General features: G+C 41.2%; 1 protein-coding gene across 6 annotated transcripts in view; it reads left to right on the top strand.

The window, feature by feature from the left end:
• LOC134207939 (disks large 1 tumor suppressor protein) overlaps positions 1-23986 on the top strand; it is a 202909-nt gene that overhangs the window by 51102 nt on the left and 127821 nt on the right. For all 6 annotated transcript variants that reach the window (XM_062684020.1, XM_062684019.1, XM_062684018.1 and 3 more), the window contains exon 4: positions 1405-1536. In XM_062684020.1, coding sequence (XP_062540004.1) covers positions 1405-1536 — 132 coding nt within the window. The remainder of the gene's footprint in view (positions 1-1404; positions 1537-23986) is intronic.

The following is a 23986-nucleotide window of genomic DNA, read 5'->3' as shown; positions in this document are numbered from 1 at the left end:
TTCGGTAGAAATATGAACCGAGTTCGGTCATATATTTTAAGTGTGTTACAATATTTGGTTGTCAGCTTACATTTTGTGTATAAAAACCTAACAATTTTACATGTGCCCAGTTCTTATACAGATTTTGGAAGGTTCCCATACAGAATTGTTAGAAAATCTAACAATCGCTGGTTGAGTATAAGTTTATTTAATTTTAATTCTCGTATCAAACCAAAGCCTTAACTGCGAGACGGGGATGACTAAAATAATCATTCGACTAAATGTCTTTCGATGAAATGTCCCAAAATTTTTCCAGTTTGCCCTGATATAATGAAAACGAAGTATTTTTTTTCTATTTCCAAATAGAATACAAAGTGGATTTTATTATTCATTATGGAACAGATGCCTCATACATTGTTGTAAATTCCGAACGGCAAAGTCGCTATGCTGCTTGTCTGTCCAAATCAAATATCTCGTTTCATGGCGCTGCCGGCAGCCAAATTGCTGATTCTACTGTCAATCAAGTCACCAGAAATTGTTTTTTTGTTTAAAATTTCTTCCCAATGAAAACAACCTGCTACTATGTGTGCCACAGTTCGTGCTGAAATCGTGACAGCATCTGTGCGGTACTGACATTTTTTATTCATACATAGTATGGTGATCGCTCATGTTCGCTTTATAAGCAATGTGCCGTTCAATATTGGCAATAAACCGTACAAAAACGCGCGATCAGAGGCGAACAGACAGATACCGCTGCTGACTAAGCCACATTGTCCAAAGCCAGCATTTAATCAAACCAGGCGCGATGGGTTTGTTTGTTTTTCTTTTCCATTTCGTTGGCGTGTCAAAAATAGCCAGCATTCGGTGAACTTGATTTTCGATAACAACTGCTCCTTTTTCAAGGTTTGCTTGATTCGAATGACGTCCGACGCGGTGTCATCTATCGACCCAGTTCGTTCGGATGGCAGACTCTGATGGTACGTACGTTGATTGCATTCCCCGATCCCAGTCGGCGGTCGACGCCGATTACAAAATCTCTAAACAACTCTCATTTCATTGTGTAATGCGAGCAGCCAGCCGCTTAAAACACACAAAAATAAGAACGAAAACCGAGAAAGGGGGGAATACGGTGAAAATAATTTTCTACCAGAGTGACTAAAAATAATCACTCTTTCCACCACAAACCAAGCATCGTCATCATAGCTACCGCAGTTAGCCGGTGGCAAAGAGTGTGGTTTTCCAATTTGACGGAGGGAAAATGTCAGCACATTGTCGTCCCCATGACAACTTGTTTTGTCCTCGACTCGGTTAGCTATGCAACAAACAAGGATGTAACACAAGACTACTATGTTTAAGAACGACTGACTGCCGAATGAAAAGACGCCGACATTGACCTATCTTTATGTTGTTCTCTTTCTTTTGCAGAAGCACACCGGGCCCTAGAACTGCTGGAGGACTACCACTCGCGACTGTCCAGCCCACAGGATAGAGCCCTCCGCAGTGCCATCGAGCGAGTCATTCGGATATTCAAATCGAGGCTGTTCCAAGCGTTGCTCGGTAAGTTCTAGTCCCGCAGCCCCCTCCAAAACCACCAGCGAATCGAGTGTGTGTGCTCTCATTCTATAAGCTGACATACAAGGGAATCTAATTACACACTAAAAATAGCCCCGCTATCAGACATATGTTCCACGGAAAATAATCAATTCAAAATGGATCTAAATAGAAGTTTCCGAACCACTTACCCGGGACAGAAGGGGCGGGCGGGTGGAAATTGTCTGGTATTTTCCAACAATAGCAACATCGAGAACGAATGAAGGGAAAATGTATACAGCACACATATTTTTCTGGTCAAACACTTGTGCCACTCGCTCAATCGGTGAAAGCAGTGATGCAAGATCTAGGGATAATTAAAACATTCTACCGATTCAAATTTTTAAATGATCAAATTACATTTTTTATTTTTATAGTTTGGTACTTTTGGTTTTGACTCGTGCTTGATTTAGATCAAGCTTGAGTGCATTAGTTTCGAAATTTTGAGTTGTTTCCAACACATGAAGATTTTTTTTTGTCTGGAGAAAATGGCATGATGTTTTCGGAGCTATTTTAGATCATACATTCTGAAACGCTGACACTATATTACAATGCCATGAAATACAAAAAAAGTTGCAGATAAATGGCCGAAATTGAAAACTATGGGACTTAGAAAGCTGTCAAAATAATTTAATTATATTCAAATGTATCTTCATTATCATACAACACACATTTTTATGTTAAAACCGATACATATTTGAAAAATCTGCTAGAAATTTGATTTAATTCTGGTGATGATGATGATGGTGCAGCTGCCCAAAGTACTGGTCATATCTGGTAAATACTTTGATCCTGTTTATATTATTGTTTACATTTCATCAAACTCATGTATGAAGGGGCAATGGGTGGGATGGTTCCATAAGCAGAACATTCATGCGAACTTCACGTGATGAATAGAGAATCTCCTTCATATAAAATTCGTACAAATAATAATACAATCAAGCCGTCGTTCCCCAGATTGATCAAGTAGATGAGGAGAAGAGTCCGCCCTTTATGAACGAAATGTTAACAATAGGAAGTTGGCAATCCAACTCTTCCTATCCTTCATTCTTTAGAGATGAGAAATTCATTATTGCTGGACAAGATCCGTCAACACGTAGTTAGATTGCAGTCAATTAACGCTACAATGGAATACTTCTAAAGGTAGCATGGTCCTGTAAGCCATCATGTAATAAGGTTACTGGAACATCATCCAAAGCAAGGTTCATCTGGCCTAGTTTTGGTCCGCCGTCTTGTGTCTAAGTATCTAAGTATCTATCGTCTAAGTATTTGATGAGCAGTCCAAACTTTCTCTCCACGGCGATCTTGGAGAAAAAAATCATTTTTGTGACAGCTGTTTTTTTTCAGTCCGTCTTATGTCACGGCACTCTTCGAACTTATTATTAGATTCTGAAAAGATGAGATAAAAAGAAGAAAGTATCAAACATAATGAAATGAGTGTTTTAAAAAACCAATACTCCAATACAAATTGATAGTTTTATGATGTATTGCATCGCTGATAGAGATGAGATGTAAATTTGAAAAAAAAATACATACAACCAATAAATAAAGGTTGCTCATACAACAACATCACAATCTGAGTTAAACTGCGGCTTAGCTTCCAGTAAAGTTTAACATAGTTTAAAATGTTTGTAGACATCTAGATTCCAGTGCGTTGATTAATGAACGACAGCCTTTCAAATGGAGGTTTAAAAAAAGTTATTGAAGTTCAATACGAAAAGTTTTGACATGTCTGACACCTTACATATTTAAATCAGAAAAAAAATCAATCTAAATTCACGTACTGCAGAACAAAATTCAGAGCCTCTTGAAAGGAGGCGTTCCGAGCCTCTTGAAAGGAGGCGTTCCGAGCCTCTTGAAAGAAGGCGTTCCGAGCCTCTTGAAAGGAGGCGTTCCGAGCCTCTTAAAAGGAGGCGTTCCAAGTCTCTTGAAAGGAGGCGTTCCAAGTCTCTTGAAAGGAGGCGTTCCAAGTCTCTTGAAAGGAGGCGTTCCGAGCCTCTTGAAAGGAGGCGTTCCGAGCCTCTTGAAAGGAGGCGTTCCGAGCCTCTTGAAAGGAGGCGTTCCGAGCCTCTTGGAAGGAGGCGTTCCGAGCCTCTTGGAAGGAGGCGTTCCGAGCCTCTTGAAAGGAGGCGTTCCAAGCCTCTTGAAAGGAGGCGTTCCGAGCCTCTTGAAAGGAGGCGTTCCGAGCCTCTTGAAAGGAGGCGTTCCGAGCCTCTTGAAAGGAGGCGTTCCGAGCCTCTTGAAAGGAGGCGTTCCGAGCCTCTTGAAAGGAGGCGTTCCGAGCCTCTTGAAAGGAAGCGTTCCGAGCTTCTTGAAAGGAAGCGTTCTGAGCCTCTTGAAAGGAGGCGTTCCGAGCCTCTTGAAAGGAGGCGTTCCGAGCCTCTTGAAAGGAGGCGTTCCGAGCCTCTTGAAAGGAGGCGTTCCGAGCCTCTTGAAAGGAGGCGTTCCGAGCCTCTTGAAAGGAGGCGTTCCGAGCCTCTTGACAGGAGGCGTTCCGAGCCTCTTGAAAGGAGGCGTTCCGAGCCTCTTGAAAGGAGGCGTTCCGAGCCTCTTGAAAGGAGGCGTTCCGAGCCTCTTGAAAGGAGGCGTTCCGAGCCTCTTGAAAGGAGGCGTTCCGAGCCTCTTGAAAGGAGGCGTTCCGAGCCTCTTGAAAGGAGGCGTTCCGAGCCTCTTGAAAGGAGGCGTTCCGAGCCTCTTGAAAGGAGGCGTTCCGAGCCTCTTGAAAGGAGGCGTTCCGAGCCTCTTGAAAGGAGGCGTTCCGAGCCTCTTGAAAGGAGGCGTTCCGAGCCTCTTGAAAGGAGGCGTCCCGAGCCTCTTGAAAGGAGGCGTCCCGAGCCTCTTGAAAGGAGGCGTCCCGAGCCTCTTGAAAGGAGGCGTCCCGAGCCTCTTGAAAGGAGGCGTCCCGAGCCTCTTGAAAGGAGGCGTCCCGAGCCTCTTGAAAGGAGGCGTTCGAGCCTCTTGAAAGGAGGCTTCCGAGCCTCTTGAAAGGAGGCGTTCTGAGCCTCTTGAAAGGAGGCGTTCCGAGCCTCTTGAAGGAGGCGTTCCAGCCTCTTGAAAGGAGGCGTTCTGAGCCTCTTGAAAGGAGGCGTTCCGAGCCTCTTGAAAGGAGGCGTTCCAGCCTCTTGAAAGGAGGCGTTCCAGCCTCTTGAAAGGAGGCGTTCCAGCCTCTTGAAAGGAGGCGTTCCAGCCTCTTGAAAGGAGGCGTTCCGAGCCTCTTGAAAGGAGGCGTTCCGAGCCTCTTGAAAGGAGGCGTTCCGAGCCTCTTGAAAGGAGGCGTTCCGAGCCTCTTGAAAGGAGGCGTTCCGGGCCTCTTGAAAGGGGGCGTTCCGAGCCTCTTGAAAGGAGGCGTTCCGGGCCTCTTGAAAGGAGGCGTTCTGAGCCTCTTGAAAGGAGGCTTCCGAGCCTCTTGAAAGGAGGCTTCCGAGCCTCTTGAAAGGAGGCTTCCGAGCCTCTTGAAAGGAGGCTTCCGAGCCTCTTGAAAGAAGGCGTTCTGAGCCTCTTGAAAGGGGGCTTCCGAGCCTCGTGAAAGGAGGCTTCTGAGCCTCTTGAAAGGAGGCTTCCAGCCTCTTGAAAGGAGGCCTTGAGCCTCTTGAAAGGAGGCTTGAGCCTCTTGAAAGGAGGCTTCCAGGCCTCTTGAAAGGAGGCTTCTGAGCCTCTTGAAAGGAGGCTTCCTGAGCCTCTTGAAAGGAGGCTTGAGCCTCTTGAAAGGAGGCTTCCGAGCCTCTTGAAAGGAGGCTTGAGCCTCTTGAAAGGAGGCTGAGCCTCTTGAAAGGAGGCTTCTGAGCCTCTTGAAAGGAGGCTTCCAGGCCTCTTGAAAGGAGGCTCTGAGCCTCTTGAAAGGAGGCTTCTGAGCCTCTTGAAAGGAGGCTTCCTGAGCCTCTTGAAAGGAGGCTTCCTGAGCCTCTTGAAGGAGGCTCTGAGCCTCTTGAAAGGAGGCTTCCTGAGCCTCTTGAAAGGAGGCTTCTGAGCCTCTTGAAAGGAGGCTTCCAGGCCTCTTGAAAGGAGGCTTCCAGGCCTCTTGAAAGGAGGCTTCCGAGCCTCTTGAAAGGAGGCTTCTGAGCCTCTTGAAAGGAGGCTCTGAGCCTCTTGAAAGGAGGCTTCCAGGCCTCTTGAAAGGAGGCTTCTGAGCCTCTTGAAAGGAGGCTCTGAGCCTCTTGAAAGGAGGCTTCTGAGCCTCTTGAAAGGAGGCTTCCAGGCCTCTTGAAAGGAGGCTTCTGAGCCTCTTGAAAGGAGGCTTCCTGAGCCTCTTGAAAGGAGGCTTCTGAGCCTCTTGAAAGGAGGCCTGAGCCTCTTGAAAGGAGGCTTCTGAGCCTCTTGAAAGGAGGCTTCCGAGCCTCTTGAAAGGAGGCTTCCGGGCCTCTTGAAAGGAGGCTTGAGCCTCTTGAAAGGAGGCTTCTGAGCCTCTTGAAAGGAGGCTTCTGAGCCTCTTGAAAGGAGGCTTGAGCCTCTTGAAAGGAGGCTTCCAGGCCTCTTGAAAGGAGGCTTCTGAGCCTCTTGAAAGGAGGCTCTGAGCCTCTTGAAAGGAGGCTTCCAGGCCTCTTGAAAGGAGGCTTCCGAGCCTCTTGAAAGGAGGCTTCCGAGCCTCTTGAAAGGAGGCTCTGAGCCTCTTGAAAGGAGGCTTCCGAGCCTCTTGAAAGGAGGCTTCCTGAGCCTCTTGAAAGGAGGCTTCTGAGCCTCTTGAAAGGAGGCCTGAGCCTCTTGAAAGGAGGCTCTGAGCCTCTTGAAAGGAGGCTTCCTGAGCCTCTTGAAAGGAGGCTTCTGAGCCTCTTGAAAGGAGGCTTCTGAGCCTCTTGAAAGGAGGCTTCTGAGCCTCTTGAAAGGAGGCTTCCTGAGCCTCTTGAAAGGAGGCCTGAGCCTCTTGAAAGGAGGCTTCCGGAGCCTCTTGAAAGGAGGCTTCCGGGCCTCTTGAAAGGAGGAGGCTCTGAGCCTCTTGAAAGGAGGCTTCCAGGCCTCTTGAAAGGAGGCTTCCGAGCCTCTTGAAAGGAGGCTTCTGAGCCTCTTGAAAGGAGGCTTGAGCCTCTTGAAAGGAGGCTCTGAGCCTCTTGAAAGGAGGCTTCTGAGCCTCTTGAAAGGAGGCTTCCTGAGCCTCTTGAAAGGAGGCTCTGAGCCTCTTGAAAGGAGGCTTCCAGCCTCTTGAAAGGAGGCTTCTGAGCCTCTTGAAAGGAGGCTCTGAGCCTCTTGAAAGGAGGCTTCTGAGCCTCTTGAAAGGAGGCTTCTGAGCCTCTTGAAAGGAGGCTTCTGAGCCTCTTGAAAGGAGGCTTCCAGGCCTCTTGAAAGGAGGCTTCTGAGCCTCTTGAAAGGAGGCTTCCAGGCCTCTTGAAAGGAGGCTTCTGAGCCTCTTGAAAGGAGGCTTCCTGAGCCTCTTGAAAGGAGGCTTCCAGGCCTCTTGGAAGGAGGCTTCCGAGCCTCTTGGAGGAGGCTCTGAGCCTCTTGGAAGGAGGCTTCCATGCCTCTTGGAAGGAAGCTTCCGGGCCTCTTGAAAGGAGGCTTCCGAGCCTCTTGAAAAGAGGTTTCCGAGCCTCTGGAAAGGAGGTTTCGGAACCTCTTCGAAGGAGGCTTCAGAGCATTTTGAAAGGAGGCTCTTGAGCCTCTTGAAAAAAGGCTTCCGAACCTCTTGAAAGAAGGCTTCCGAGCATCTTGAAAGGAGGCTTCCGAGCCTCTTGAAGAGAGGCTTCCGAGCCTCTTGAAAGGATGCTTCCGAGTCTCTTGAAAGGAGGCTTCCGAGCCTCTTGAAAGGAGGCTTCCGAGCCTCTTGAAAGGAGGCTTCCGAGCCTCTTGAAAGGAGGCTTCCGAGCCTCTTGAAAGGAGGCTTCCGAGCCTCTTGAAAGGAGGCTTCTGAGCCTCTTGAAAGGAGGCTTCTGAGCCTCTTGAAAGGAGGCTTCTGAGCCTCTTGAAAGGAGGCTCTGAGCCTCTTGAAAGGAGGCTTCTGAGCCTCTTGAAAGGAGGCTTCCAGGCCTCTTGAAAGGAGGCTCTGAGCCTCTTGAAAGGAGGCTTCTGAGCCTCTTGAAAGGAGGCTGGGAGCCTCTTGAAAGGAGGCTTCCTGAGCCTCTTGAAAGGAGGCTTCCAGGCCTCTTGAAAGGAGGCTTCCGAGTTTCTTGAAAGGAGGCTTCCGAGTCTCTTGAAAGAAGGCTACTGAGTCGCTTGAAAGGAGGCTTCCGAGACTCTTGAAAGGAGGCTTTCGAGCCTCTTGAAAGGAGGCTTCCTAGCCTCCTGAAAAAAGGTTTCCGAGCCTCTTGAAAGGAGGCTTTCGAGCCTCTCGAAAGGAGGCTTCCGAGCCTCTTGAAAGGAGGCTTCCGAGCCTCTTGAAAGGAGGCTTCCGAGCCTTTTGAAAAAAAAACCTTCCCAACTCAAAGGTTTCCTAGACTGCGACCGGGATTAGAACATCGACTCTTGGAGGATCCACTGAAGCTTGTGAAATTGTTGAGCGCGATCTAATCGGCTCAATGGTCCTGCTGGAATGTTCAATAATGCACGAATACGTCGTGCAGGACTTGATTGATCGAATAGATCATATGTTCTGAGCTCCTGGACGTTTTGGAGAAACAAAAAGTTTTGTAGTATAGTGTAAAAGTAACGAATGCAGTCCTATCGGCTTAAAGGACCTTCAGGGATGTAAACGAAGCACGGATACATCGTTCAGGACTAGATTGATCGTTTCAATCGCGTGTTCTGAACTCCAGGACGTTTTAAAGATCTTGAAAAAAATTACGTTTATTCAACTCTCGATTAATTAATGTAAATTATGATCACATGGCTATTTCTCGACATACATCTCAGCTTGGGATATGTTGACTCTAGACATATTATCTGATACACTCAAGGATATGCTCTCCAGAACAGTTAGGCCTAGATCATCCGAAATAATATATGCCAATGCCTTTTCAGTTCTTTCTATACTAGTTTTGGCAGGATCCACAACAAAGAAAGTAAAATAAATAAATAAATAAATAAATAAATTTGAACGTCAAATCTACGTAAAAAAAAGTCTTGAAAGGGTTAATGGATTGAGCATACCTGCTTAGCATAGCATGATTTCCGTAAGTAAGATTTCGAGTATACGTAAAGCCCCAAATACAATTCAGCGGAACGGCGATGAAAGGTCTTCGAGTTTTCCTATTCTGTGTCATCTGAATTTTGGCGTTGAAAAGCTAATGAGTCAGTTAATCGCTGACCTTCGTTCTTATATGTATTTTAATGATATCTTAATTCTAGTTAAAAAGTATACGAAATCAGTAATATACACTAAGTCAGACCTACAAAATATCAATATTCAACGAAATTTTCAATGTTTTCAATTACAAGCAGCCGTACCGTGAAGTTGACCAGATTGGCGCCTGCCAAGGGCGCCAGCCTTCAGGAGCGCTAAAATCGAGGATTACTACATAACAAAAATTTATTAGTTTTAGGATCAATTAAAAAAGTAACTAAACTGACTATGGGTTAAAGACCAGATCATTTAGAAGTGGGGCACTTTCAAATGGGTGTATTTTTTTAACTTTTAGTTTGATCGAAAAGCTTTCTAAGAATGGAACAAAAGTTATATTATTTTATTTCATATGAATGACTGAAAGGAATCATGCATCGTTATTTCGAAGAAATTCTCGCAGTTTCCTGGTGATGCCGCTTGTCAGTTGGCGCACACCTCCTCCAGTCATGATTTTGGCTAGTTGATTCCACCAATTCTTCATACGGCCAATGTCAGTGGTGACTGCTCCCTTCATCTTCAGATTCTGGTAAATAATCACCCAAAATAACTCTATTAGGTTCTGCAGCGTCTGTATCTAACCTCAAACTGATAACTGGTTAGTAGTACTTCGCGTTAGACTCGGGGGCAGCCAACCAATCACGAACTAGAACCTTGTCGGAGTCAGCGGAAAGTCTACTGAACTGTCAAACACGTTCATTCGACGAGGACCGAATTCATTCGTGACGTCATGCTGCAGAACCTAATTGTATGGAACTGAGGACAATTTAATGGATTCAGATATTTTTTTGGTATGAACTGGACTCCACTATTTGTAGTACCGTTGTAGCACTTCCTTGCTACAATGGTAGCTGGCTAAATCTAGTAAAAACGTAAATGGGCCATCATGGGACTGAATGAAGAGTAAAATCTGGCTTTTGACAAAGATGGATTTTGCAGGACTGTGCAGAATTATTTATCTATTCTCTTCCTGTATGGTGAATATATTAAAACCACGTTAGTTTCAAACTGTGGAAAAAATAGACCGAAGACCGCTGTGAAAAACTTGCATATCCGACCACTAGGAACGCAACTACCTCTAAAATGAAGTGCCCCATTTCTAAATCATCTAGGCTTTAGTCCAAAAGTAATCTTGATCAATCAAATAATAATTCTGCATTTCTATATGAACATGTTATATATGCATTGGTTTAAGTTTTGACTACTTTTCCAGTCTCTAAATGGCTTCCGGAATTGTTTTCAAGGGGTGAGTTAAATTAGAATTCTCAAAGTAGCTGTCCAGTATCCATGCACTACGTAAACAATTTAGGGTGAGGGAGAGGTATTATAATTTGTACGCTAGGGAAGGGGTATCTAAAACTAATGAAAACATGTTCTCGGACAGCTTCAATTAATTATTTGTTTTTGTATTATTATTTTAAAACACATATTACGTAGATCTTAAAAGGTTCAGATTTAGAGATGCTGCAAAACTGTTAAATTTGAAGAGAAAAAAAACAAATTTTGATCACTATTACAGCCACCAAGGTACTTTCCGAGCTCTTATGTTTAATATTTCGAATAGAATCCAATGGACAATAAAGCAGTTGCATTTCATAATCTGTCATTGATTCGCATATATTATTGACTAGTCGACCCAGCAGACGCTGTCCTGTATAGTAGGCGAAAAACGCGTTGTGAACTGCTCATGCGAAATTTCCATACAAATCTTTATTTTTGTTTTTCACGATTTACTCAACTTTACAATGATTTTCGCATGAGGAAATATCATATAAACCCGTCGGAAGCCGTAACAAACATATCTGCTGAAGAAATGAAGAAAATCCATCCAGCCGTTTTTGAGTTATGCGGATACGAACACAGACCATTTCATTTTTATTATATAGAAGAAGAAGAAGATAACAAATGTAAAATGCATTCGAAACATGTTCATTCATAAATGGTATTAAATCGAAATTAGCCGTTTTCAGCATTTGAGCCAAAGCTTTGGCTGCTTGACAGGTCTGTTGCTCGATTGGCTGCTGTTTTTTGACGGTTAGATTGGCGGCACATACCAATCCGCGTTTCTCTTATCAAGGCCTCTAACTTAGACTATTACCAAAATGTATATAACATCGGTTCATGTATTCTAGACCGATGCACTATCGTTTGCCATCATAAATAAGTTAGAAACTTGGGAAGTTATCAAGGTTCCGTAAATAGACTTTCTCGACATATATAGAAGGCATTGTGTCATATATTCCAATATGGCATCACTGGACGCAGCGGCGTCTCTCGTTGCATGCATTAAACATTATCATATGACGCAAGAGTCAGATATTGCGGGCCGCCACCACACGTCACTTATTTTAAATTCAAGGCAATCGCGGGGAAAGTCACGAGAGCGCTTGGAAAATAGATAAAAATACACTTACCTGCTCATGTCTGCCTACCATTTAGCTTTCCTCGAGTAGGACACGATACAAGTGCCGTTTACCCGAATGGGAATAATGTTGTTCGCAGAAGAGTGATTGGCTGAGCAAACCCGACCGGCCGCGTGTCTGTCTACGTCATCGCAAAGTCGTAGCAGCGTCCTGACTCGTCAGAATGGTAATAACCGGGTGGAGGAATAGAGTTTCCTCCTTTTTGGTGCAGCACAAGGATCATACAAGCATGAGCTTGAAACTTCATGAAAGTTTATCCTATAATTGGATGAGGCCTATATAATCAACTCGAATGAAAATATTTGTACAATAAGGAATAGCCGAAAGTAGAACAAAAGTTCTAAAAACACAATAAGAAATGAAAAAAAACATTGTTGATTTAATTTGAAATAATCTCCTTTTCTCTAATTTTCAAACAATATTAAGTAAAAACAGTTAGACATTCAAGCAAAAACACACACACAATTCTAATCTGAGATAATTTGAGTTCGTTCTGATTTTCTACAAAGGAAAGGTGATTTTGAAACTCAACTTTGCCGGCACGCAACCGTTAACAGTTGATGTAAAAATCGAAAATCTACAGGGAAAAGTCACCTTCAAGTTGGGTAAACGAGAGGTATACAAAACTCTGAACCAGCTGGATAACTTTTCCCAAGTCCGACGAGCAACGAGCAACTTTTTCCTGCATATCATGAGTGAGTGCGTAGTTTAGTACCGTAAAATGGGGAATGACTGATACTTATATGAAATATGATGGACTACAAATTTTGATCTAGATCACCACATGCCTATGTTGTGACCGTGGGTTTTATCCATACCAAGTTGTGTGAATTGAATTTATTTATACATATCTTTATTCTATATATCACTACAGCCTGGAGGATCCAAAATAGTTTTCTCTTGTGTATAGGGAAAAACACACATGATCCCCCCCCCCCTACTTCTTGTACTTGCGCTTGTAAATTCAGCACTCAGTACCTGCTGTCTCCGTCTTGGTCTATAGCGTTCTACGTTCTGGCGGGTACCTAGCGCAACCGTGAGCGCTACGTCCTACTCTTACAAAATCTGTCAACAGTCTTCAGAATCTGTCAGAGTTCAAACCAACGATTGTTCCGTCGATTTCCTCCCACTTACACGGCACGTTGCTCTCCGCTATGTCAATAATGGCTGCTCTAACTGTACTCCAGCAGGCTCGAAGAGGGACCCCATTGAACACAACATCTTTCGGAAACACTGCCTTGAGATGTTGCGCATTGGCGACATCAGATTGTTTCAGTCGCTCTAGGTCGTACCGAGGTGGCATTAGATATCGAACATGTGGCCAGTTCGATCGACAACCTTCAAAAAGTGGTTCAGTGTACTTATTCAGGGTGGCCACCGAACCGGGAAAAACGGGAAAAGCGGGAAAAAGACGGGAAATTGGAGTCACCGGGAAAAAAAGCGGGAAAAACCGGGAATTCAGAACATGAACCGGGAAAAAATAAATTTTGGACAACTTACATTCAAAATTATTCAAAGTGTTTAATGAAGTTGATAAAGCCTGTCCACGTTAAATTTCGGACACCCATCTACAAACGCGATTTTTAAACATTTTTACCAGCCGCTGAGACCATCTATTTACATGACAGCTCAATCTCTTCGCTTTACTGCTGCATTCAGCATGTCTTAGCTCTTATTCAAATTGATGGAATGGCGACAAATCAATTGAACATTGTCCAACTGTCCGAAATTTAACGTGGACAGGCTTTATAAAGGGAAAGATTTACTCTTTAATTTTCATTATTCAATCGCATTCTAACTGAGTTATTTGATTTTAGTACATAATGTGTGAGGTATAAAAAATAATTTTTTTTTTCAGATTCATTTGCCTCTAGATCATTTTGATTCCAATTTCGAGTAATCGGCTTTTTGATTGACTACAGTAAAACCTCCATGAGTCGATATTGAAGGGACCATCGACTCAGGGAAATATCGAGATGTGGAATATACAATCCAAGGGATGCTGTTTGAAGGGACCATCGTAGTAACCCAGAAAATAATTTTTAATATGGAATAATTTGCTTCCATGAGTCGATATCGAGTCATAGAACATCGACTCATGGAGGTTTAACTGTATTTCGTACGTATGCGTACATTTGTTGTCGGATATCCTCAGTTATGGGGTTGAGGGATATCCTTTAGTATAGGACCTAAACGATTTGTGATTAATTAAATCTGTTAAACAAAAACTTGGGCAACACTATGAGTAATTTACCCCGGCCATATATAATAAATATTATAAGACATAAAAGTATAGAATCGAATATCGAAATATTCATTTTTTCAAATGAATGTTTTTATCTTTAAGTTGTTTGCCTTTGTATGTACATCTGTTATTTGTATATAATTTCCAATTGCACAGAATTCGAATAAACATGAATATGGTAAATAATATATAATTTAACACATGTTCAAGAATTTTATTTGAAAATTCTACAAATCATTGAAAATGGTAATTTTTTTAATACTTCGTGAATATGTCTATAATATTCTAAAGAGTAAAATATCTTTAGTTAGTTTTTTTTCGCAAATAGCATTAGAATTAGTATTGAGCAATTCGCACAAATTCGTAGGTGGTACAAGCCAAGACTACTGTATGAGAGTAGCATCACTTTCATCCGTTACCACTGACATTGGTTTGGGACTAATCACCATCTCTTAGATGGAAGTAATGTACTCTCCAATACACGAGATCTGTCCTAGCCACGTCCTTGTGAATGCTGAGAAGGGGGAAGGATGGCTAGTTGGACACCTACTTAAGAACCAGTCATGAACTTAATTTTAAAATTAAAAACCCAGATTAATCCACCTACAGTGAGATTTTGACCCTTCCTTAGTTATAATTTTTTTTCCAGACTCCAGTATTTAAAACGAGATAAAACTATTCAGCTTCCCACGGCGATTTACTGTGAAAGTGACAAATTTATTGCCTACCCAAAGGCGGATGCCATGGGTTGAGTGACAACTCAACGAATGATAACGTACTGTTCTTCATGCTGCCTATGTAAAAGTGAATTTGTTTAAAATACCATACATTTTAAGTGATAATTCACAAGATTTCTTGATAGATTATTACGTAACACACCTGCGTAACGCATACAAAGTGAAATTATAGACACTTCCGAAGGAAGGGTCAAAAATCACTTAAATAACGATTAAAAAAATACTTTATTTATTTTTTTATTCTTTATTAATGAAAAAAGAGACCTACTTAAGAAAGATGCAGAGAACTCTACGACCTCTCATAGAATTGTTAGTGTGGAAGGATTTAACAGTAGGAATCGTTTTGGTAGAACGTAAAACACAGAAATAACTATGATAGAAATACAAAGTAGGAAAGGGACGAGAATGGAATTGAACCTACGACCACCTGCTTATAAGGCGAAGCGGTAGTCACTGGGAACGTTCAAATTTTCCAATAAAAAATCCAAGATTTACTTTCTAGATATTACTTCTAGAATTTAAAAAAGTAAAATAGAATAAATTACGAATCGCATGTTTTGATTGCCTAAAATGTGTTTAAATCTTTTTTAGAAAACTGAATAATTATTTTGGTCGGAAACGAAGATTGTCTTCGGGTTAAATCTTTGTTCAAATTAGTTAATTAATAATTTAGGTATAAAGATAAAAAAAAACTTTTTTTCAAGTTTAATTAGAACCGGGAAAATTTGACAAAAATTACCGGGAAAAGCGGGAAAAAAACGGGAATTTGAAAATCGACTTTCAGTGGCCACCCTGTTATTTTATAAAATTATGAAGTTCGACATGTCGCAAGATGAATTTCGAGGACCATCTGTAAGCGGCCATTTTCTCCGGGAGGAAGGTAACCCCAGTACTCCCCGGAATATATCCGAATCCATGGTCATTCCACAAAAATTGTTTCTCGATTCGTAAAACTATTGGAATTTTTTGATCGATTCCAGAAGATTGCTTGTAAATCCGAATGGGAATAATGTTGTTCGCAGAAGAGTGATTGGCTGAGCAAACCCGACCGGCTGGCCGCGTGTCTGTCTACGTCATCGCAAAGTCGTAGCAGCGTCCTGACTCGTCAGAATGGTAATAACCGGGTGGTAACATATAGAGTTTCCTCCTTTTTGGTGCAGCACAAGGATCATATAGTTTTACGAAAGCATGTCATGAGCATGAAACTTCATGAAAGTTTATCCTATAATTGGATGAGGCCTATATAATCAACTCAAATGAAAATATTTGTCCAATAAGAAATAGCCGAAAGTAGAACAAAAGTTCTAAAAACACAATAAGAAATGAAAAAAAAACCGTGGGTTGTGTTGTGACCGTGGGTTTTATCCATACCAAGTTGTGTGAGTTGAATTTATTTATACATATCTTTATTCTATATATCACTACTGTCTAGAGGATCCAAAATAGTTTTCTCTTGTGTATAGGGAAAAACACACATGATCCCCCCCCCCCCTACTTTTTGTACTTGCGCTTGTAAATTCAGCACTCAGTACCTGCTGTCTCCGCCTTGGTCTGGCGGGTACCTAGCGCAACCGTGAGCGCTGCGTCCTAGTCCTACAAAATCTCTCTCTCTCTCTCTCTCTCTCTCTCTCTCTCTCTCTCTCTCTCTCTCTCTCTCTCTCTCTCTCTCTCTCTCTCTCTCTCTCTCTCTCTCTCTCTCTCTCTCTCTCTCTCTCTCTCTCTCTCTCTCTCTCTCTCTCTCTCTCTCTCTCTCTCTCTCTCTCTCTCTCTCTCTCTCTCTCTCTCTCTCTCTCTCTCTCTCTCTCTCTCTCTCTCTCTCTCTCTCTCTCTCTCTCTCCCTCTCTCTCTCTCTCTCTCTCTCTCTCTCTCTCTCTCTCTCTCTCTCTCTCTCTCTCTCTCTCTCTCTCTCTCTCTCTCTCTCTCTCTCTCTCTCTCTCTCTCTCTCTCTCTCTCTCTCTCTCTCTCTCTCTCTCTCTCTCTCTCTCTCTCTCTCTCTCTCTCTCTCTCTCTCTCTCTCTCTCTCTCTCTCTCTCTCTCTCTCTCTCTCTCTCTCTCTCTCTCTCTCTCTCTCTCTCTCTCTCTCTCTCTCTCTCTCTCTCTCTCTCTCTCTCTCTCTCTCTCTCTCTCTCTCTCTCTCTCTCTCTCTCTCTCTCTCTCTCTCTCTCTCTCTCTCTCTCTCTCTCTCTCTCTCTCTCTCTCTCTCTCTCTCTCTCTCTCTCTCTCTCTCTCTCTCTCTCTCTCTCTCTCTCTCTCTCTCTCTCTCTCTCTCTCTCTCTCTCTCTCTCTCTCTCTCTCTCTCTCTCTCTCTCTCTCTCTCTCTCTCTCTCTCTCTCTCTTTCTTTCTCTTTCTCTCTCTCTCTCTCTTTCTCTTTCTCTCTTTTTCATTCTTTCTTCCTTTCTCTCTTTTCCATTCTTTCTTCATTTCTTTCTTTCTCTTGATGTGGTGTTCGGTGTAGTGTTTGGTGATTATTTTGGGTCAGCTTCAGTTTCTGTTGGTGCCAGTACTGTCGTTTCTTTTACCATTATGCGAAAAAAAAAAAAAATATACTTTACAGCAAATGAGCTATTTCGTTGCGTTTTAATTATTCTTTTGCACCTACGTCAAACCGGGTTCCATTCATACATTTTGAATTGCTAACCTTCACACTACTAGCTAATATTACAGAGATACAATCTAAACGAAATGCTTGGCTGTATGGACTACACCAGTTCTAATCGGGTGTATACATTTTCAAGGGTTGGACCAAGATGAATACACCACTTCGTTTTGCACTGAAAATGAATTTTTCACCCACGCCGTCTTCTCTTCCACAAACTTGGCTGGTGGGAGCACCTACTACTGTTTAACAAAGTTGCATTCATTTTGCACAATACGGGAAAAACCTTTTTTTTCTACAACGAGCTGAATTTTTACACGGAGAGCGTAACAAAGTAATGTCTATACTATTGAATAGGATAGAGTATCAATTGCCTGACGATTTAAAAACACACCCCTCATGAAAATACTTCAAATTTTAGGATATACGTTTCTACACTCCTAGATAAAGTATATAAATTGTAGATCGCTTAATGAATAAATTTAAAGATTACCAAGCAAAACTGTTTTATTCTCGGCTTAATTTACACCACCAGAAAGTGCTTGAGTACCTCAACAAGACTGTGTAGTTAATTATAAAAAGGATGCCTTAAATATCAGCCTTTCTCTCTTGGAATCTTTACTAATCTTATATGAACATATTTCCAACCAACCATAAGGTGTGGTTTGCTAAGAAGTAGTACTTGGGTAGTAACAGCTTGCAATACTTTTTGAGAAATCTATCTATTGCTTTTTTCACCGAGGAATAGACTACCGTGTTGAAGTACCAAAACAAATGTTCTCACTTCCGAATGGATGGAAACTAGCTAAAGCATTGGATTTTGCTTTACGTCTTGAACCATGCATCGTTCTTGCAATAAAGACGTCACCATGAGGGAACTGGTGGGAATAATATTTTTGGAACAATATTTTTGAACGGGAGTTTAAGACGGCGCTAAGTTTACAATACCTCCGCCGGAATATTATAGAAATGACATGACTAGTTGATCAGTACACGTTATTTTTTGAGATTGAGGGATTGTGAAGGATTTAATTGTTGACAGATAAAAAACCATAAAAATACTAAGCTTGGAAGAATTTCGAAGCAAACTAGCAAAATCACTAGATTAGTTGCCAGTTGGGTCGGAATAATCTTGTTTCGTAACATTATTTATATTTGGAGATCTATTTTACCCCTCTCTCCCCATCCCAATATTTTGCCAAATAGTTTCATCTACATATAGAAATAAACCAGATGCTGAAACATCGATAAAATGGAGTTGCGATTCTCACAAACTGGCTTGCAAACAAACAGTGCAATGTGCAGAAACTCATAATTTGATTGATTGTTCTTAAGTCGGCGCACTGAAATAAGTTTCAATAAGTTTGATGTATATTCTGCTCGAGCTCACATATAAAAATTTATGAATTTTTGACATTTTATTTTTACAAGGCTATTTTACCCAATTTTCCGAAATTGCTCGTTTGTCGTTAAGAATAATTGTTTTTTTTTTCGCATAGCTGTAAAAGCAACATCCGGTACCCACATTAATTGTAGCTCATTAAAAAAAATATCAACAAGCACGTTCGCCGAATTCGTTCATTTTTGTTTCAGTTTGCGAAAGACGTGCTAATGTTTAATGTTTAAATTAGATGAATTGAAAGGAAGAAGAAATAGTGTTTTTAAACTTATGTATTTTCTGCTAGAACTCACATAAAAAATTGATGTATTTTTTGACATTTATTTTTAAAGGACTATTTTACCCTATACTCCCCTAATAGAAAATTTAGATTTTTAATTTCAACTTGGACAAAAAAGTTTGGACAGTTTTCACCAGATCGGAAAACATCAACATAAGTAGGGTCGAAATTTGTGCGAACTTCCTTGAGAATAAACAGTGTTGCAGAAAATTGCGATTTTCTTAGAAATTCTTGAGTTGGCGCTTCTGAATTATATATGAGATGAAAGCTCTTTAGTTCCTTAATTGCCTTACGGGTTTAGTTTTTTATCCTAGATCTGTTGGTGAAAAATATTCCCTTTGGAAAAACGACCATTTTCTATCGAAAAACTCAATTTTCTACTAAAGTAAACAATTTTATAACCCTATTAATCACTTGGTATAAAGTACTAATTGAGTAGAAAAAGCGTGCAAAATTTAAACAAAATCGGTCACTCATTGCCAAAGTTATTGCATTTTTTTGGTTTTGGCGATTTTTGAACAATATTTTTTGAAAGGCCGTTTTACCCCACTTCCCTTCAATGAAAAAATCTGAAAATTTGCAAAATGCCTTCTTTTACATATATGAACAAACCCTGAAAATTTCATCCAAATCGGAGAACATCGTTGCAACCTCCCTTGGAAAGGGGTCGCGCTTCTCGCGAACTGGCTCTTAATCCTCCCCGCTTGACATTGGATTTACTCAAATTGTAGTGGGAACGCATTGTAAACTGTAAGGAAAGTGTCTTGTTGTTGAATAACTACTTGCGGTTGAGTACTTACACCAAGCTTCCTTTGAGTTATGATCGTCCACTTCTGGCGAAATAATCAACTAAAAAAAATCAACATTTGGTCGTTCATTGTTTTGGCTATCGTATGAAAAGCTTGCTCTTCGTTAATGAACACCATATTTCGGTTTTTAAGGTTTTTTCTACCAAAATTATAAATTATTTTTACCAAAATTATAATGGATAAAATGACCAAAATTTTAGATCATATCACTAAGTATTATGGATAATCATGACGATAAAAATTGCGCAAATTTGAATCTACATGGATCCAAATATAGTTTTTATGGATCATTTGTTTATGGTTTATGGAAAACTAGCAGGGATGATATAGTTTTTCTTGGTGATGTCTAACAGAACATATTTGCGAGCTCAGTGTTTGTTTTCTCTTGTTTCGGACAGCAGAACCTGCAGAACGATCGCGCGATCTGCCGAAATATTGTGTTCTGCATTGCGCGGCCGGTAATAAGAGTAGCCATCGAACAAGTAAGTGCAGTGCGTGTTTAGTCGTCGGCAAAGAAATAAAATATCTATCTCGTGTTCGGTGGCTTATGTGCATGTCGTGCGCGGTCGAAAAAAGCGCTTTCTTCAATAGTTTGCTGTAGCCATCGAGCAAGTGAGTACAGAGCGCTGCGCTTCCGTGCGGTCGTCCAAAATGCGAATCTCCTCAGTTTTCCTTTCCTCAGTTTTCACCGGGCGTGCATGTTTTATTTTTTAACTCGTATTAGTGTTATCTCCCATCCCATAGATCGCATCGCTTACCAAAGTGAATCCAGATAAATTATCCTTTGTAACTAAAACGATATCCTATCCCAAGACAATCGTGGAGCTGCAGAGGTATACTCGGTCTCTATAATTAGCAACGAGAGTCGGGCTAACAATCCTTCCATTCCTATATGACCGTAAGGACGTGGCCGGCGGCGTTATTGACTTTAAATATTTGAGCTCCCGAAACGTGTACATTGATAATGGGTAGCTAATCCCAAGCCCCATTCATGATGTTCTCTGTACAATTTTTCTAGCGGAGTAGCAACTACGAATTGTGCGGTCATAATGCTCATGCTCATCATGTCTAACGAAACATATTTGCCTATCAAATTGCTAAATTTTAGCGAAGCAATGGATCATAAAATTATTCTTCATGGAGACTCCTGAACTATTTAATGGATTTATGTTAGCGTTGTATGGAACAATAAGATGTTATTTATAAATCGTTTTCATTTTTGAAGGATCCTTTTTGCACATTTAACGGTACAAAGTAAGGGCTGTCATTCCTTACCACAAATCTAATTCTTAATTGCAATATGCAATTACTCGTAGATCCCTTAACGCAGTAGACAACAACATTGCAGACGCCACTTGTTTTTTCGCATGATTATTTCGAACGACCGGATTAAAAGTTGGCAGTAAAAGAACTTATTTTGAACGTTAACGGAAAATAGTCAAGTCAAGCAGAAATAACCTGTATCTCTTTCTGTGAAATGACAATTCTTCCACGTGCTGAACACACATTCAATAAGTACCGGAGCAGATTCAATCAGGAAGCTGGTTTTCTAAACACAAAATCTTATGTCATGTAATCAAAGATACTCCATTTCACAGTAGGTTACTGCATACTGTTCGTAGTGATGAAATGCAAAGAGCCGCTCATTGACTCAATACCTACCGCTGCTTATTGCTGTTGTTCTGTGCGGAAAGTTGCACGTTCCGATATAGAGCGATGATGTTGGTGTTGCTACCGTGCGCCGACCGTAAGGATATTGTGTTGAGCCACCCTCTTCAGGCTTCACCACACCGGGGAGGACCAGCCCAAGCGCTTATAAAATGTGACGTTGGTAGCAGCTTTCCCATAGTCTTCCGGACGTGCCCGTGATGGGCTTCGCATTGATTCCTCTTTGCCGGCGAGGGGCACCCTGCCGCTGCCTTCTTGACGATGATGTTGGGGGAAGTCAAGCTGATGGAGCTTTTAAATAATCGATTTAGCGTCAACATCAACTTCCTTCCCCTGCATCGAAGGGGCTTGAAAGCATTCATCGGAATCCTTAGTGTGTAGTGGGTGGGCTGCGTTTGGTTTTATCGTCATCGTGGCTTACATGCTGCTACAAGCTACATAGCTTCGTAGACGGAATGTGATGCGAGGAAGCTTGCCAAGGCTCACAAATTTTAGTCCATCTTCATCAGTTTCGTAATTAGATGGTTAATGAGGAGTAGTAAAATCTAATTTTCCATAGCGTTTGGGCAAATTGATAATATCGTGGTGCTAATGAGAGATCCAAGTTATGTTAGGGAAGAAGCAGTTCGTGCAGCTCTTATTAATCACCACTATAAGTGGTACATAAAGTCGATAGGAATTATCTAAAGCTGCGCTATCGTTTTTATAAAGTCAAATTCAGTTGGCACCGTTCAAATGTCCTTATTAAAGATCTAAGACTTGGTGTATTTTTTCGATCAGCTTCCCACTTCTAACTTACAAGTTTGATCGAAATTTTGTCCAAGTGACTCCGCTGCTCGTCCATCATCTTTGTAGTATATTAAAACTCGAATTTTTCAATCATCGTTACGACGATTTTTAATCCTGTTTTTTTCTGCTCAATTGTCCATTTAACGATGGATCAAAGTATGTCGCTCCTGACAAAACTTCTCTCTGTGTCCAGAAGCATTTCTGCACGCCTATAACCAGTGATGCTGCACAGTACAGATTACTGGTGGAGTCAGAGGTGGAGCATCACTCGTCGCAAGCACGCAATTATTCTTAAAAGCAGAGATGGGAAAAATCAAATTTTCAAACAATCGAGGGTGATGAACACTCACACGCGATAACACATTTAAATTATCAATTGATAAAAACTCACCAGCGAGTGCGAATCGTTTGAAAATCGTAACTTGATTTGAAGCATTTACTATTATTTTTTGAACGCATGTTTCTTTCTAACACGAAACCACAACGCCAAACAGAAGATTTAACGAGACTGTTGACATTTAGCTAATATTAGTAAGGTTTAGAATTGAATGATAATTCTGTGTTTATTATCGTTTGATACCATCATTTGAAAAGTTATTGCCGGCGACAACTCGCCTACTGTTTTCATCTGAAATTTTTTCACGTGAAAACTGCAATCATTATTGTCTGAGAATGATTCAGGACAACACTGCTTAAAAGCAACGCCCTTGCACAAAATGATGCCCATTAAATAAATGAATCATTTGTTTGAGAAACTGCATAAGTCCATTTTACACAATTTCGAGAAAACAACAAAAAACTGCTTTTGAACAAATTGGCAACGAAACTTTCGATTTCTTCGATACAGATCAATAGTTTTTGGCAAAACTCAACACCCTGAGGTACTTCCAGTGCAAAAACTATAAGCAGTACTCTTCAAAGTGCGTAGACATATGTAGTTTCTCAAACAAACGAAAAAAATTTCATACATTCCTGAACAATTTTTTTTTTCGTTTTTTTGCCAGAATACGTATTTTTGGAAGAGGATTCAGAATATATAAAAATCTCATTTTGGCCAAAAATGTTACATATGCAGTTTCTCAAGCAAACGGTACAAATGTAGCTAATCCTCTGGCTGCGGCAAGATTGGCCAGCCCTAGACCGTTGTAATTGAAGTTCGGAAGTTCTTCATTCCAAGAAGCCTTTCGACATATGCACCAGTGCGACTTGTCTCACCCATGTCGGATTCTGACTCCTGATCATGCTTCTTAGTCCTTGTTTAGACGCTCAACGAACTCGGATTCGTCGTTGATTTGTGGGCATGCATTGATCTTCTGAAAATGACTCTGCGAATTTCTCAAATTGACCTTTCCCATAAAAAAATCGCTCAACCGGTTCTTTGATTTTTTTTTTACAGCCAACTTTTTTAAAGAACGCCTCCAATTTAAAAAATTGAAACAACAAATTGAAAAACTGCTGCTTTGTTCAGTTTGGTCTAACATTCGCCCGATTTTAAACCAATAGGCCAATTCTTTAGGCCGGAGATCGCAGCAAACATTGCTCATGGACGGTTGTGACAAATTTTTGTTGACAAGATTTTTCTCGTGTCCCAGATTTTCTGTAGGAAGGTCCTGTAATTACGGAACGCAAAAATTTCCCATTTTAAGCCCCATCCCCTCTCCCCTTTTTCATACTTTTTGTACGGAATGTCTAAAATTTGTGTAAGGATCGTCACACTTCTCGCAACCACATTCCCCCTATCCCGCCCGGATCGGATAGAGTAGAGTGGGGCAAGAGTACGCACTTAGTTTTCAATCGATCATGTAACCCTTATGAAGCAAGCTTCTGCATATCAAATCAATGTCGACGATTCGTATACTCTTCCTATATGTTACCCAGTGGCAAACATATTGAAATTATTGTAATTCGCTGTAGTAGATCCCTTATTGCAAAACATGTTCAAAACGCTCTCTTACCCCACCGGTGGAGTAAGAATGCGCATCGGGTGGGGTAAGAGTACGCATTTTTCCAAATCATGTATTTTAAGTATATATTAACAAAAAATAAGAGTAAACAACATTGAATTGATATTTATTGAAAGTATATTATAGAATGTTTAAAGATTACGTAACTCTGAAAGGGGGAGGGGTTCTAGAAATATGAACTTTCATACAAAATTTTTTTTTTCTAATATTATATACGAAAAAAACTACAGAGGTAAAAATGTACGAGGTTTCCCGTAGCTTGAAGAAAGGAATTTTCTTTAAAGAAAAATCACTAATTACGT

The sequence above is a fragment of the Armigeres subalbatus genome, chromosome 1 (assembly GCF_024139115.2).
Source record: "Armigeres subalbatus isolate Guangzhou_Male chromosome 1, GZ_Asu_2, whole genome shotgun sequence".
Classification (NCBI taxonomy): Eukaryota; Metazoa; Arthropoda; class Insecta; order Diptera; family Culicidae; genus Armigeres; species Armigeres subalbatus.
The sequence above is the reverse complement of the archived record's forward strand: the minus strand, read 5'-3'. Positions and strand labels throughout refer to the sequence as shown.